Source organism: Triturus cristatus, chromosome 1_2 (genome assembly GCF_964204655.1).
Source record: "Triturus cristatus chromosome 1_2, aTriCri1.1, whole genome shotgun sequence".
NCBI lineage: Eukaryota > Metazoa > Chordata > Amphibia > Caudata > Salamandridae > Triturus > Triturus cristatus.
This window is the reverse complement of record NC_140580.1, coordinates 902,786,189-902,801,814: the sequence shown is the minus strand read 5'-3', so window position 1 is coordinate 902,801,814 and position 15,626 is coordinate 902,786,189. Positions and strand designations below refer to the sequence as shown.

Genomic DNA, 15,626 nt, shown 5'->3' with positions numbered 1-15,626 from the left:
CTTCTCCACCTGCAAAGAAAACATGAGATAGTACAAAATCACAGTGCACCTGAAATTTAACGTTCATTCAGAAAGAGAACTACCAAGGACTGGTATTTCAGGCCTACAACTTGAGGCAACAAAAGGATGTATTTCAAGCATTCATGTTGCATAAATTGAGTTTAGCACAACTACATTATAATTCTGCTAATGCAAATTATAAAACTAAAATGAAGCATTAGTTTAAACCACAACTAAAACATTATGAATGTAACACAGGTTTGTTCAGATGAGTAATTCCAGACGTCATGTCTATTTCCTATGTTATTTTGTTCATCGTCTAGATAATTGCTAAAATATGGCATGTAAATTCATTAACATGGTTTACATTTCTAACACACGTGTTTGCATGAAACATGATTATATGTGGGTGCGCTTGACATGTGATTATGATGCATCCAATCTAGTGTCCAAGTTTACAGCTACTTTTTACTTAGTCACAGGGGCCATCGATTGACCCAGTAACTGGCAGAAAGGCCAGCCAGCATCACTAAAAGACTCAAAGCACTGCCCTACTCCATCACACCACTTGGATCACTAGATCATTTTCTGTTATACAAAATGAATACAGTTGACCAGCTACTCCTCACACCATTTTTTAGGCTGAAAGAAGAAGAGAAAATGCAGATCAAAACTTTAGGACCAGATAAGCCTGAAATCAAGCTTGAACAGTCCACAAAAGATTGTGGAAAAGATTACACTAGAAAATTCACTACTACATGGTATACAAAGAAAATGTGGCATAGTGCTAGCACTACTAAAAATTTGCTGTTCTGCTTTCCCTGCTTACTGTTTGGTGGTGAAGTACCATGGACAAAAACAGGAGTTACGGATTTGAAGCATCTCTCTGAAAAAATAAAGAAGCACGAATCATGTAAATCTCATCTAGATAGCTCAATAAAGCTTGCCATGTTTGGAAGAATGAATATTGCTTCACAGCTGGATGACGGCTATCGCATTGGAATAAGGAATCACAACCTAGAAGTTGATAAAAACAGGTACATTTTATCTAAATTGATTGACTGTGTGCTTTTTTGTGGTGCTTTTGAACTGGCATTACGTGGTCACGATGAGCAGGAAGGCTCTCCAAATAAAGGAATCTTTAGAGGCCTAGTTGATTTTGTTGCCAGCTTAGACAGTGCAATGAACACTCACTTAAAATCAGCAACAGTTTTTAAAGGCACTTCCAAAACCATCCAGAACGAACTCCTGGACTGTATGTTGGAAGTAACAAGAGACGTCATAATACAGCAGCTACGAAGCTCTGAATTTGTGGCTATTCAGGCAGATGATACTACTGATGTATCCACACAGACTCAGTCCGTACTGGTTTTCCGCTACATTAATGCCAGCAATAAAGTTGTTGAGAGATTCTATTGTTTTAATCAACTAAAAGATTCATCTGATCATACAATTGCCACAACTGTGTTTCAGGAACTTAATAATATTTTCCCAGAGACCAGTGACAAAAAAAAAGTCATTGCTCAAAGCTATGATGGAGCTAGTGTGATGAGTGGCGGCTCTGGGGGAGTCCAGAAAAAAGTTAGAGATGTTTACCCCAATGCACATTATGTGCATTGCTATGCTCATCAACTTAATTTGATTATGGAGCAAGCAGTATCAAGGATCTCAAAAGTAAACATTTTTTTTGCTATTCTCGGTGGCTTTCCTGCTTTTTTCTCACGATCTCCAAAAAGATCTGAAGTTCTCCAAAACATCGTTTCTAGAAGACTCCCAAGAGGGGCTACAACTCGCTGGAATTTCCACATACGCACTGTCAATATGATCTATGAGTACAGAGAAGACTTGAAAAAATGCTTTAGGGCCATTGAAAGTAGCGGTCATTTTGAATCAGTTGCTGTACGCGAGGCCCATGGATTCATCAGAACATTGGAAGACAGAGAGTTTCTTTTCTTCCTTTTTTTATTTCATGACATAATGCCCCATGTGGACATTTTGTATAACCAGCTACAAAAGAAGGCCATAGATGCCTTATATGTGCAAACAAAAACAACAGATTTTGTCACCCAAATCACCCATGTAAGGGCATCTGTTGACAATCTTGATGCTAGATTGCCGGTGGAATCTGTGTTTTCAAGCCACAGAACTGATATAAAGGTCCTGGTCCAAGTTGCCAAAGAAGTTTGTGATACTATCATTGTCCACACCAAAGAACGCTTTGAATTTACCAAACATCTTGTCAGTGCTACTTTACTCCAAAGTGACCACTTTGAAAAATATGACAAATCATTTCCAAATCAAATACTCAATGAAACTATAAAGGCATATCCCATGCTAAACAAAGAAAAATTGAACTCTGAACTATCAATCATATATGGGAGGCATGAATTTCGAGGAGCTAGTGGTGCCATTCCCTTATTCGGTTTATTTGTTGAAAACAATTTACAAGAACCATTTTCAGAGACTATGAATCTGTTGAAGATTCTGATCACCACACCCATAACCACAACAGAGGCCGAGAGGTGTTTTTCAACTCTAAAGAGAATAAAAACATTCTTAAGGAACACTATGATAGAGACTCGTCTGAATGCATTGGCCATGTTGTCTATGGAACAGGAACTTATCAGAGACATTCCAGAATTTAATAAGCATACTATAGAGAAGTTTGTCACTCTTAAAGATCGCCGTGCAAAATTTCTGTACAAAAAGTGAACATGGTTGACACCCAATAACCTTTTTGGAGGGGTTTGACTCATACAGCTACATCACAATGACACATTTTCAGCATTTTCCTAGTGCTTTACAAATCGCAATCAGTTGCTGTTATAAGCTTTTTGTATTCCTCAAAAAGATTTGAGCACTTTTCATTTTTCCGTCTTTTGGATTTGCATAGTTATTTTTCTGTGTGTGTCGTCTTTATTTGCCGATGCTGCTTAAAAGTTTACATTTTATAAATGACTGTTACTCGTTAAATATTATTGTTCCAATATAAAGAGTGGAAACCAAGCTTTGCCACTTTAACATATTTGTGTTTATTTAACAATATTTTCTCAACCATGTTAACCACTTGATGTGGTTTTATTTATTTGTTAATGCCAAATTAAAGTTTACATTTTATATTTCACTTTTCTTTTGTATATTACGGGCCTCATTTATGAGGCCCCTTGCGCTGCCGCAATGTCTCTTTTTGTGATGTTCCGTGGTGCAAGATTTTTATTTACGAGGCAGCACTAAGCCACTTTTTTTGGCTTAATGCTGCCTCGTAAATATGTTCCCCTTTAACTCAGTTTTCTGCGTGCAATGCGTGTTGCTGGGGGCGTTCCCAGCAACATCCATGGTTTTTTGACACTGCCCCAGATTTATGAGAAATAGGTAATCTGAAGCAGCACCAAAAACTTACAGAGGTACAACGCGGAGAAATCTCTTTATTTCGCCTCATTTTTCTTTTTCTATGCATATTGCCTTCTGCAGCACACAGGGAAAGAGGAAAACGCCTCTTGTAATTGCCCGCAATGCAGGCAGCAGTGCCTGCATTGGCGCACAGCAGCTTATTGTGTGCCGGTGCATGGGGAAAGGACAGGAATGCGCCGTATCTGCTGATAGATACGGTACATTTGTGCCCTTTTTTTTGCTGTAGGGCAGGGCAGCAGGAAGGCCTACTGTTCTGCCCTACAGCAAAACCTCATAAATGAGGCCCTAAATGCAAATTACTTTCTTCACTGATTTCTTGTAATGCTCTACATTTATATGTTTTATTATTTATGTTGCAATTAAAAAATTAAACTTATTGTGTTAACTCCTTTTTCTCTATTGTAAATTTTGAAACACTCTATAAACCATATCTGTCTTTTTCAGTATATCTTTGCTTTCCACCCAAAATCTTGTCGTCAGGTTTGTATGTTTTGCACCTCAATTTCTGTTATGTGGACTTTCTGTCAGTGTACATTTATAGTATATAAATGCTATATTTTGCAAAATAAACACAGTTTGCTGAAATATAATTTCTGTTTGTCTGGCTAATCTTAAAAACATCAAGGATGAACTGCAATCCTGGGATGGATCTCTTTCGCCATCTAATTTTCAAAGTATTTGCAATGTACGGTCTTACCAATGGTGTGAGCCTTGATGACTTCATTAATCAATACAGTAAAGAGGAAGAGATGTGTTACAGGTAGAAAACACTTAGAGGGCCTCTTCCCATTGGCTGTGTGTGCTTGGCTTGGGGGTCGTTTTGCATGCAGAACAGTTAGAGGATTGGGCACATTTTTGATATGTTTGTAATGTTTTCTTCACACTTGTGCTTTAAAATGCTATATTTGGATCCCGTTTTTGCAAACATTTACAGTAAATATGTGGTGTAAAACCCACCATTTGAATACCTTTTTTGCAAAATTGTCTTGCGGGGGGAAATCCCCCCGCACCCTCCTTTTTCAGTTCGGGCTCGCTCGCTTCGCTAGCGCATTGTACAAGGGTACAAATTTTTCGCCTCACCAGTTTCAAAATCCACCAGCCGCCCCTGGATTATACATGAAAGTGATCTGAAGATCATGCTTTTGTTCTATGCCTCCATATGGTCAAATCATTACTGCATCTCATGCTTGGCCTCCTCCGTCAATGGAACTACATCCCCATAAAATTGAACTCGTGTAGATGGGCAATATTCATTCTCTGAAGAGCCCTGTATTGAAGAGGACCAGAAAAGCTGGCCCGAATCAACCCTGAGAGGAAAACCACTATTCTCGCTCACTGTCTCAGTGAAGTGTAGCTTTTTGTTAGTACCTTCCAAAACGTCTTTATCACTTGCAATTTCACTGAAGTACCATCAGAGATGCCTTGACTAATTCAATCTTGAATCCCAGGAAAACCAATTGCTCCTTCAAAGATAAACAAGACGTATGCATGCTTATCGGAAAGCCACAGTTTGCAGAAGCAAATCAATTGTCAATGATAGATGATTCAGCAGAGGTCAGAGTGCTGTGACATGAGCAACATGTCACCCAGAGAGATGACAAGGCAAATATCTTTGGAAACATTTGACTACTGGCTCCATGGCCTTGGTGAAGCACCAAGGAGTAGACAATAGACTGAACAGAGGCTCAGGGTACTCATGCATTTGGCCTCGCCTAAGGACATGTAGGAACCTACAAGGGAACTTGAACATATGTAAGGTCTCATAGGATATTTTTAGATTGAGGCAAACCACCAATCGCACTGACGCAGGATATCTCCTAACAAATGGATCCCTGCCAATCTTAAATGGTGATAAAGCAGCCATGAATTTAATTTTCTGAGACTGATCATCACTCTGTAGCCTCTAACTTTCTTGTCAGCCACAAATATATAGGTCTGGCTGAAATTCAATCTATGCCAGCATAATCTTGTGAATTTTGAATTATGCTTCATATGCCAAATTCCCAAAATGACACCATTATGTAAATTCTCTTAATTACGTGACATTCAATGCTAAACTTCATTGCGAATGGGCTCAATTGCGGCAAAAATGTATCACAAATGCAGAACAACAGAATGCGTGTGGCTGGTGTTCACAGTGCTTTTATTTCATGTGTCTTTGCACCAAAAATTGACACGAGGACGCATTTCACACTAAAATATATCGTGATATGACGGACTTGAATTACACATAATTTCACATAATTTTGCTATAATTATGTGAAGGAATATAACACGTATTCCACACACCCCTTCAAATACATTGCTTAGGAACTGTGACGGGTGGGTAAGAGTTGTCTGGATTGCGACTTTCATTAGCAACTGACGACCTAATTTATAATGGCCTGCTACTGAGAAGAAAACGAACCCGGTCTTGGGTGGCGAAACTTGAGTGTGTGCCCAAAACACTCCGACCGGATCCCTTGAATCTTTTGCAGCACCCATGCAACACTCAGCAACAGTTGCCAGTTCTGGGCAGTCAGACTCCGCTTACCCTTAACTCGACTTGTGAAAATAGTACTGTCGTCATCTGAAAATACTGTTGGGAAACCTCTGTCAGAGGTGCCTTTTGGGATACCTTTTGAAAAATATCTTCTGTTACCTCTTGCCCTAGATAGTAAAACAAATCCAGGAACCCATCGGATCTACAAAGGCAGTTCTTCTTCTGAAGCCCAAGCCTCATAGGGTACCTTCATGATTGAAGGCTGTGAAGGTTTTGATGTGTGTGCGAAGCTCTTTGACAAAGAGGTCTTGAATGGGAACCATTCTTCTATGGGCATCCTTTCTGAAGAAGCAATACCTTGCAGCTTTTAGTCAACTCTGATCGGTATGGAATGATGCTCCTCTGGGCAAATTGCACATTTGGCATTGCCTTATAGGCAGTTTTTTCTCTACGCCCATTCCTCCAACACCTGGATTGATCTCCAGATCAATCAATTCCTTATTACTCCCACAAAGTCGACATGTGGCAGGTGAATTTACACGTAGCCAAGGTGCCATATGCCAACGTACAAAATCAGTTTTGGCTGTACCACTTCCAATCAAACAAAAACAAGTATGTACATGTTTAGGAATGCCTGGCTACTGCCACACTTGGATTCCTAATTTTTCATTATTGGCAAAGCCATTATTTGCTCTTACCCACAAGGACACACCTGGGCCATTGCCTTGGACAGGGGACCAGGAACATGGCTCCCTTGCCATTTGGCAAGCTCTCTGCGAATCACCTGCTTTGGGGTTGCCTGACTATATCAAAAAAAGTTCACCTCCTCTTTCTAGAGTCTGACGGATGTGCTTGTTCAGTTCTCACCCAGTGGCAGGGTGATTACAAAAGACTATGCGCTTACTTCTCTGCCCCCCTTATACTGTGGCCAGGGCATTGAGATCGTGCCTCCAAGCAATAGTGGCAGCTGCCTTTTCATTACAGAAAACTGAAACATTAATTATGGGACACATGGTACATGTATAAGTCTCTCATTCAGTTGACCTCATACTGAATAAAACAAGAACACATCATTTGACCAAAGCGCGGTAAACACACTATGAGGTATGTTTGTTTAACCTCCATGTGCAGATACACAGGTGTAATATTTTGAACCCAGTAACACTATTACCTCACGTTGAAAGTGTACAGCTACCCTTTGATGAGCATGATTACATTTACAGGATGGAGGAACAGACAATGGGCAGAATAGATATGCAGGATAGACCATTTGATGATGCTGAAGGGAAGCTATGGGTGGTTGCTTCATGTCTTAGAACAGATGATGGCACAACATCCGCCACATTAGGAATTACAACGTTACACTATGTTGTTGAAAGTTGTAGAATAATGGAACAATCAGTACAAGCTGCCGAAATAAGTGCCCTTACTTCAGCATGTGAAATAGCAGTAGATTGCATTGTCAACATCTATACAGACTGCCAGTATGCATTCAGTGTCGCCGATAATTTTGGAAGATTATGGAAGGAATGGGGTTTTATCACATCTCAAGGGGCAAAGATACAGCTTGGTGTTATGATAGCGAGCTATTGAATTATCTAGTCCTTCCTGAAAAGTGGCAATAATAAAATGTAATGCACATAAGAAAGTTACTGACAAGGTGGCCAAGGAAATGCCTTTGTGGACAAAGTAGCTAACGAAATGCAAGGGACATTTCCAGCCTCATGTTCGTGATACAGTTACCTACAGAACGCATTACTATTTCTATGGCATTGGAAGGTATACAGGATATGCAAAAGGATGCTACAGAGGAGGAACAAAAACAATGGTCTGTGACTGGCACACATTTGAATGGGCGCTGGATGGACAAAACTGGAGCACGGAACATGTTGCCAGGTAAGTATCTCTACCCAATTACAGTAACAATGCACAGTCCTGCACATATTGGCAGAGATGGCTTAATGAACTGTACGACTATGTTTTGGGCTAATAAGAACGTTTGAAAATATGCTACAGAAGTGTGTCAGAGTTGTATGGTGTGTGCTCAGCATAATGTGGGAAATACAGCTCCATTACCTAAGGGCCACTTTGTGCTACCAACAGTACCCTTTGAGGCACTGCAACTGTACTACATCAAAAAGCCCACAACAAATAAATTCAGATAAATCCTCATGGTGGTGAATATGTTGTCAAAATGGGTAGAAGCTAGTGGTGGGCGGAACTCGCGGAGTAACATAAAAACTCAGTGAGATTTCGCGGAGTTACGCCCACCTTAAAGTAACTGAGGACTCAAGCCACGAAAATGCCACGTGACTTTTCAAACTGTGTAATTGACAAACTGCTGAAATCTCTAGTGCTCGCCCCACCTTCAGCCACAAGATGGCAGCATCTGCATACAATTGTATTGTTTGGGCCTTCGTGATAACCGAGTACGTTACTTTTAGATGTAACGTTCAAGTGGTCTTCTTCTTATCAGGACTACGGTTGGCAAAACGGATCGCTTCACTTGCTTGGCTGTTCTTCATGCTAGGGCAATATATATTTTTAGGTCGAACCTGAACCAGCGCGCAAGCGCTGCTCTGGTGATGATCTGTTGTAGTTCAGTACGGGAGAAAAGCAATTCCCACTCCCCCGCCCATCTTTTACATCGACTTGTGTCTTTGTCCTTCATAAATGCCGTCTTCTGATTCCTAAATAGGCTCCTTAGTACGGCCATGTCGTCATTTGGAACCTATATAACAAGATATAATAAATATATCAAAAGGGGGGTCAAAGTGACAATATTTACCGACCGCTAGAAAACTAATCCCTTTAGTTTCTGAAGACTAACATCACAACAAAGAAATCTAGGGTCCACTCAAAAATAGATCAAGCAATTCAAATATTTTTATAGTCTAAACATGAATCATGAATCCCATCAGCCACCAGAGCAGCAGCCCACATAATTTGGGATCCGATAGCCCTGTCTGAGCCATCAGGTTGATCAAGGCTGCAGATAGTACGGGCAACTTACACCTCTCTGTTCATCTTGAGATGAGGTATCTATCAAATCTTAGTGTGGCTGACAAGTATGAATGGTGGTGATAGAAGCAGTGCAAAAACAAAAAATATAAGGAAGTGATATTAAAATTGTCAAATAAGACAGAAAAAACCTTTTACTAATATCTGCCCATATGACAAAATCTAAAAGCAGTGTAGACGCAGTTTTGACAGAATAACTGCTCTAGTCCAACAATTAGGTCAACATGTTTCAGCCGAAGGATGAATATTAATCTGAAATGTTCTGTGGTACCGACGGACAGAGTGGGCCACTTTTATCTGAGCAGGATGCCAGGTGAGGTGAGGCGGTCTCCCGTACTATAGACGGGATTATACAAAGATGCTCCCCTAACAAATCGTAAGGAGAGGTTTGAAATAATTGTTTTCGCACTGGGTTTGATTTTACACCATATATTCAGCAGTAGCAAAGGTTCTGTTTGGTCCTGACGAAAGCCGGATTAATATTCATCCTTCGGCTGAAACATGTTGACCTAATTGTTGGACTAGAGCAGTTATTCTGTCAAAACTGCGTCTACACTGTTTTTAGATTTTGTCATATGGGCAGATATTATTAAAAGGTTTTTTCTGTCTTATTTGACAATTTTAATATCACTTCCTTATATTTTTTGTTTTTGCACTGCTTCTATCACCACCATTCATACTGGTCAGCCACACTAAGATTTGATAGATACCTCATCTCAAGACGAACAGAGAGGTGTAAGTTGCCCGTACTATCTGCAGCCCTGATCAACCTGATGGCTCAGACAGGGCTATCGGATCCCAAATGATGTGGGCTGCTATTCTGGTGGCTGATGGGATTCATGATTCATGTTTAGACTATAAAAATATTTGAATTGCTTGATCTATTTTTGAGTGGACCCTAGATTTCTTTGTTGTGATGTTAGTCATTTGGAACCTCCCATGGCTACTGGCCCCTTTACTTGGTTGTTACACGGTACTGTACTATTTTCTTTATTTAGATTCCCCCACATTAGGTACGAGGACATGCTTTGCTTACATGCGCCATGCCCGCTTTCACTTTCACTGGGACCGCTTATCAGCTCTCTGCTCCTCATGACCAGGGAGGCTGTGCTTAAGGTTTCAGGCCAACTTTAATGCAAACAACAACACGGACAATTTATTTTTACAGCAGGCTCATAATTCATTGTTTTATTTTTAATTTACAATAAATAATGTAGGCCGCACATCTTATTTATTTACATTTTATGCTCAGTTTTACTAGGCCGAGACTCAAACCGGCTTTTCCAGGTCCAAAGTCGGCAGCTCTAAAGGTCATGCCACAGTCTCCTTCCCTGATGCTGGGCATGGGCGTCAGTATATTTAGCTTCAACTTCGCTGATTTATGTTCTTCTCTTGCTTGAAGCCAGCTGCCGGCAGCAAAGCCTGCTTCCAGGGGCTGTCCTCGTTTCCATTGTGACGCGCTACCACCCATCCATTCAAACCAATCTGTAGCTTCCTGATAGGCCCTGGGGGCGGGGCCATCCACCAAAGAATGTAAATCATTTGATTTTTTTATTTGATTAGTCTCTCTTTCTGTTCATCTACTTTATTGTGTAAAAACCACTAAACTGAAGAGCCATGGCTGGATAAAATGCACATGGGACAAAGATGTAAAGGGCGCCATGCCTGCACACCTACTGCATTTGGTTAAAACAAAATAATAATGGAATTATTCCTGAGCAGTGCTAATGAGTCTTTCAGTACGTGAGTGTTTTACCTGATGTTAGATGAGTACTTGACGGTAGATAGATGGACGGCTAAATGGATGACTTAGTAAGTGTGTACTTAGAAGATTGAATGTGTGTGCAAGTGCTTGCGGAACGGTCGTAAGATTAGATATACGGATGGATGTTGAGAGATTTGGATGAATCAGCAGGTTTGTGTATGGATGTATCGATGGATGTGTGAGTGTTTACATACATGAGGGGTGCGCATGTCCAGAATGTGTGGTGGGTTGGAGCATTCTAGAGTGATTTGGCTGGATGAGTTAATGAGTGGATGAATGCATCACTGAGTATATGGCTGGATGGATAAATGCAGGTGTGCAAAGTGCCTGGCTGAATGAATGAATGAATGGATGGAGGAGCATGAAAGAGTGATTGGTAGAGGGATAAGTGGTTTGATGTGTGAGACGAACGATGGAGAGACAGAAGGGGAGACAGACATCACCATCTCTTCATGCAAATGGTTTTGTTGTGTAATGCTAGGGTTAAACCATCCACAGTGACACTGCACACATGTTCCTACACAAGGTAACCAACTGGATTTCATCTGTATTGGTTGAAAAGAATAGCACCTTTGCGATAACGTTTACATTAAAAAAAATGTATATTGTTACAACGTCAAGCATCCACTTCTTATGCTTATGGGTGTGCCAGTTTTTGAGGAAAGGGAGTTGGTGAATCTGCTGAACAAAGCTGTCACTTAATAATTTTGTTTTAAAATATCGTTATTGGAGGTATATAAGAACACCAAATGTAACCGCCCTAGAAACATGCACTGATTATACACATGGAGACAGAACCGGTGCACGTAAAGGCAAGGAGTAATTCTGGTAATTAAAGCTGCATGAACTGCTAAAACCTCAATTAGTATTGGCCGGTATTATTGATGGTTTCATATTTTGCAGAAAATTATTGAATATTACTGGAAGAGCTAAGTAAAATCAGAATAAGGCGTGAACGAATTCACATTTTCGAAACCAATAATAATGCACAGGTTTACAGAATTCCAAACAACAATCGAATGCATTTATATGACGCAATATTATACAGTGCACCTGAAACTGTGCATCATAATTGTTTAAGTATACTTCGTCTGAAGGGCCCATGCACATTTTTCATGCTTTGTTCATAATTTAAATCTGAGGCTTAAAAACGATTTATTTTTATTTTTGATAATCTACTTGACTTCTATATTTAAGTGTATGCAGAGGCCAGCCCGGAAGCCATCAGCCAAGGTACAATGCCATGCATGCCCAGACTTTGCAGATGTAATAACTTGCTGCATTTAAAGCCAAATGGGCAGAACAGTCACATACTGACCTCCATTGTTGTTTGTGCTTTTGTCTGTTATGGACTCGGCTGCACCATGCTTACCTTTGTCAATTCCCCCTGTGCCATCTTGTTAGTACCTTCTTTCCCTCGCATCCCTCTGTGTTGGTGCATCGTGTTAACATTTGTATAGTGCGTTGTGTTGCCAGGTTTCATTTTGTCTGGTCTATTTAATGACTGTCCCGCTTCGTTTCTGAGGGCATTCTGTTACCGGTGCTGCTGCTGCCCCAGGAGGGGCTGTGTCCCTGGGTGTCGTGCTGTTCAGGAGCTGCAGAGGGGGAAGGGCGGTCATCTGCGCCGCACGTCGCACGGGACTCCAGTGTCCAGGAGTCCGTGCGCCCCACCAGCTGTGCTGCGGCCCGCCCACCCGCCCACAAGCACCTCATTACTGCTCGCGGAACCCGCTGGCGCGGGTCCCGCTTCGTTTCTGAGGGCATTCTGTTACCGGAGCTGCTGCTGCCCCAGGAGGGGCTGTGTCCCTGGGTGTCGTGCTGTTCAGGAGCTGCAGAGGGGGAAGGGCGGTCATCTGCGCCGCACGTCGCACGGGACTCCAGTGTCCAGGAGTCCGTGCGCCCCACCAGCTGTGCTGCGGCCCGCCCACCCGCCCACAAGCACCTCATTACTGCTCGCGGAACCCGCTGGCGCGGGTCCCGCTTCGTTTCTGAGGGCATTCTGTTACCGGAGCTGCTGCTGCCCCAGGAGGGGCTGTGTCCCTGGGTATCGTGCTGTTCAGGAGCTGCAGAGGGGGAAGGGCGTTCATCTGCGCCGCACGACGCACGGGACTCCAGTGTCCAGGAGTCCATGCGCCCCACCAGCTGTGCTGCGGCCCGCCCACAAGCACCTCATTACTGCTCGCGGAACCCGCTGGCGCGGGTCCCGCTTCGTTTCTGAGGGCATTCTGTTACCGGTGCTGCTGCTGCCCCAGGAGGGGCTGTGTCCCTGGGTGTCGTGCTGTTCAGGAGCTGCAGAGGGGGAAGGGCGGTCATCTGCGCCGCACGTCGCACGGGACTCCAGTGTCCAGGAGTCCGTGCGCCCCACCAGCTGTGCTGCGGCCCGCCCACCCGCCCACAAGCACCTCATTACTGCTCGCGGAACCCGCTGGCGCGGGTCCCGCTTCGTTTCTGAGGGCATTCTGTTACCGGAGCTGCTGCTGCCCCAGGAGGGGCTGTGTCCCTGGGTGTCGTGCTGTTCAGGAGCTGCAGAGGGGGAAGGGCGGTCATCTGCGCCGCACGTCGCACGGGACTCCAGTGTCCAGGAGTCCGTGCGCCCCACCAGCTGTGCTGCGGCCCGCCCACCCGCCCACAAGCACCTCATTACTGCTCGCGGAACCCGCTGGCGCGGGTCCCGCTTCGTTTCTGAGGGCATTCTGTTACCGGAGCTGCTGCTGCCCCAGGAGGGGCTGTGTCCCTGGGTATCGTGCTGTTCAGGAGCTGCAGAGGGGGAAGGGCGTTCATCTGCGCCGCACGACGCACGGGACTCCAGTGTCCAGGAGTCCATGCGCCCCACCAGCTGTGCTGCGGCCCGCCCACCCGCCCACAAGCACCTCATTACTGCTCGCGGAACCCGCTGGCGCGGGTCCCGCTTCGTTTCTGAGGGCATTCTGTTACCGGTGCTGCTGCTGCCCCAGGAGGGGCTGTGTCCCTGGGTGTCGTGCTGTTCAGGAGCTGCAGAGGGGGAAGGGCGGTCATCTGCGCCGTACGTCGCACGGGACTCCAGTGTCCAGGAGTCCGTGCGCCCCACCAGCTGTGCTGCGGCCCGCCCACCCGCCCACAAGCACCTCATTACTGCTCGCGGAACCCGCTGGCGCGGGTCCCGCTTCGTTTCTGAGGGCATTCTGTTACCGGAGCTGCTGCTGCCCCAGGAGGGGCTGTGTCCCTGGGTGTCGTGCTGTTCAGGAGCTGCAGAGGGGGAAGGGCGGTCATCTGCGCCGCACGTCGCACGGGACTCCAGTGTCCAGGAGTCCGTGCGCCCCACCAGCTGTGCTGCGGCCCGCCCACCCGCCCACAAGCACCTCATTACTGCTCGCGGAACGCGCTGGCGCGGGTCCCGCTTCGTTTCTGAGGGCATTCTGTTACCGGAGCTGCTGCTGCCCCAGGAGGGGCTGTGTCCCTGGGTATCGTGCTGTTCAGGAGCTGCAGAGGGGGAAGGGCGTTCATCTGCGCCGCACGACGCACGGGACTCCAGTGTCCAGGAGTCCATGCGCCCCACCAGCTGTGCTGCGGCCCGCCCACCCGCCCACAAGCACCTCATTACTGCTCGCGGAACCCGCTGGCGCGGGTCCCGCTTTGTTTCTGAGGGCATTCTGTTGCCGGTGCTGCTGCTGCCCCAGGAGGGGCTGTGTCCCTGGGTGTCGTGCCGTTCAGGAGCTGCAGAGGGGGAAGGGTGGTCATCTGCACCGCACGTCGCACGGGACTCCAGTGTCCAGGAGTCCGTGCGCCCCACCAGCTGTGCTGCGGCCCGCCCACCCGCCCACAAGCACCTCATTACTGCTCGCGGAACCCGCTGGCGCGGGTCCCGCTTCGTTTCTGAGGGCATTCTGTTACCGGAGCTGCTGCTGCCCCAGGAGGGGCTGTGTCCCTGGGTATCGTGCTGTTCAGGAGCTGCAGAGGGGGAAGGGCGTTCATCTGCGCCGCACGACGCACGGGACTCCAGTGTCCAGGAGTCCATGCGCCCCACCAGCTGTGCTGCGGCCCGCCCACCCGCCCACAAGCACCTCATTACTGCTCGCGGAACCCGCTGGCGCGGGTCCCGCTTCGTTTCTGAGGGCATTCTGTTACCGGTGCTGCTGCTGCCCCAGGAGGGGCTGTGTCCCTGGGTGTCGTGCTGTTCAGGAGCTGCAGAGGGGGAAGGGTGGTCATCTGCACCGCACGTCGCACGGGACTCCAGTGTCCAGGAGTCCGTGCGCCCCACCAGCTGTGCTGCGGCCCGCCCACCCGCCCACAAGCACCTCATTACTGCTCGCGGAACCCGCTGGCGCGGGTCCCGCTTCGTTTCTGAGGGCATTCTGTTACCGGAGCTGCTGCTGCCCCAGGAGGGGCTGTGTCCCTGGGTGTCGTGCTGTTCAGGAGCTGCAGAGGGGGAAGGGCGGTCATCTGCGCCGCACGTCGCACGGGACTCCAGTGTCCAGGAGTCCGTGCGCCCCACCAGCTGTGCTGCGGCCCGCCCACCCGCCCACAAGCACCTCATTACTGCTCACGGAACCCGCTGGCGCGGGTCCCGCTTCGTTTCTGAGGGCATTCTGTTACCGGAGCTGCTGCTGCCCCAGGAGGGGCTGTGTCCCTGGGTATCGTGCTGTTCAGGAGCTGCAGAGGGGGAAGGGCGTTCATCTGCGCCGCACGGGACTCCAGTGTCCAGGAGTCCATGCGCCCCACCAGCTGTGCTGCGGCCCGCCCACAAGCACCTCATTACTGCTCGCGGAACCCGCTGGCGCGGGTCCCGCTTCGTTTCTGAGGGCATTCTGTTACCGGAGCTGCTGCTGCCCCAGGAGGGGCTGTGTCCCTGGGTGTCGTGCTGTTCAAGAGCTGCAGAGGGGGAAGGGCGGTCATCTGCGCCGCACGTCGCATGGGACTCCAGTGTCCAGGAGTCCGTGCGCCCCACCTGCTGTGCTGCGGCCCGCCCAC

The 15,626-nt window shown here is 46.4% G+C and overlaps 1 protein-coding gene across 1 annotated transcript; it reads left to right on the top strand.

The window, feature by feature from the left end:
• The first annotated feature begins 600 nt into the window (after positions 1–600).
• Positions 601–2,712, top strand: LOC146868278 (zinc finger MYM-type protein 1-like). The gene has a single exon (XM_085624105.1). It carries the CDS (start codon positions 601–603, stop codon positions 2,710–2,712), a length of 2,112 nt encoding a protein of 703 aa, XP_085480231.1.
• The last annotated feature ends 12,914 nt before the right edge of the window (positions 2,713–15,626 follow it).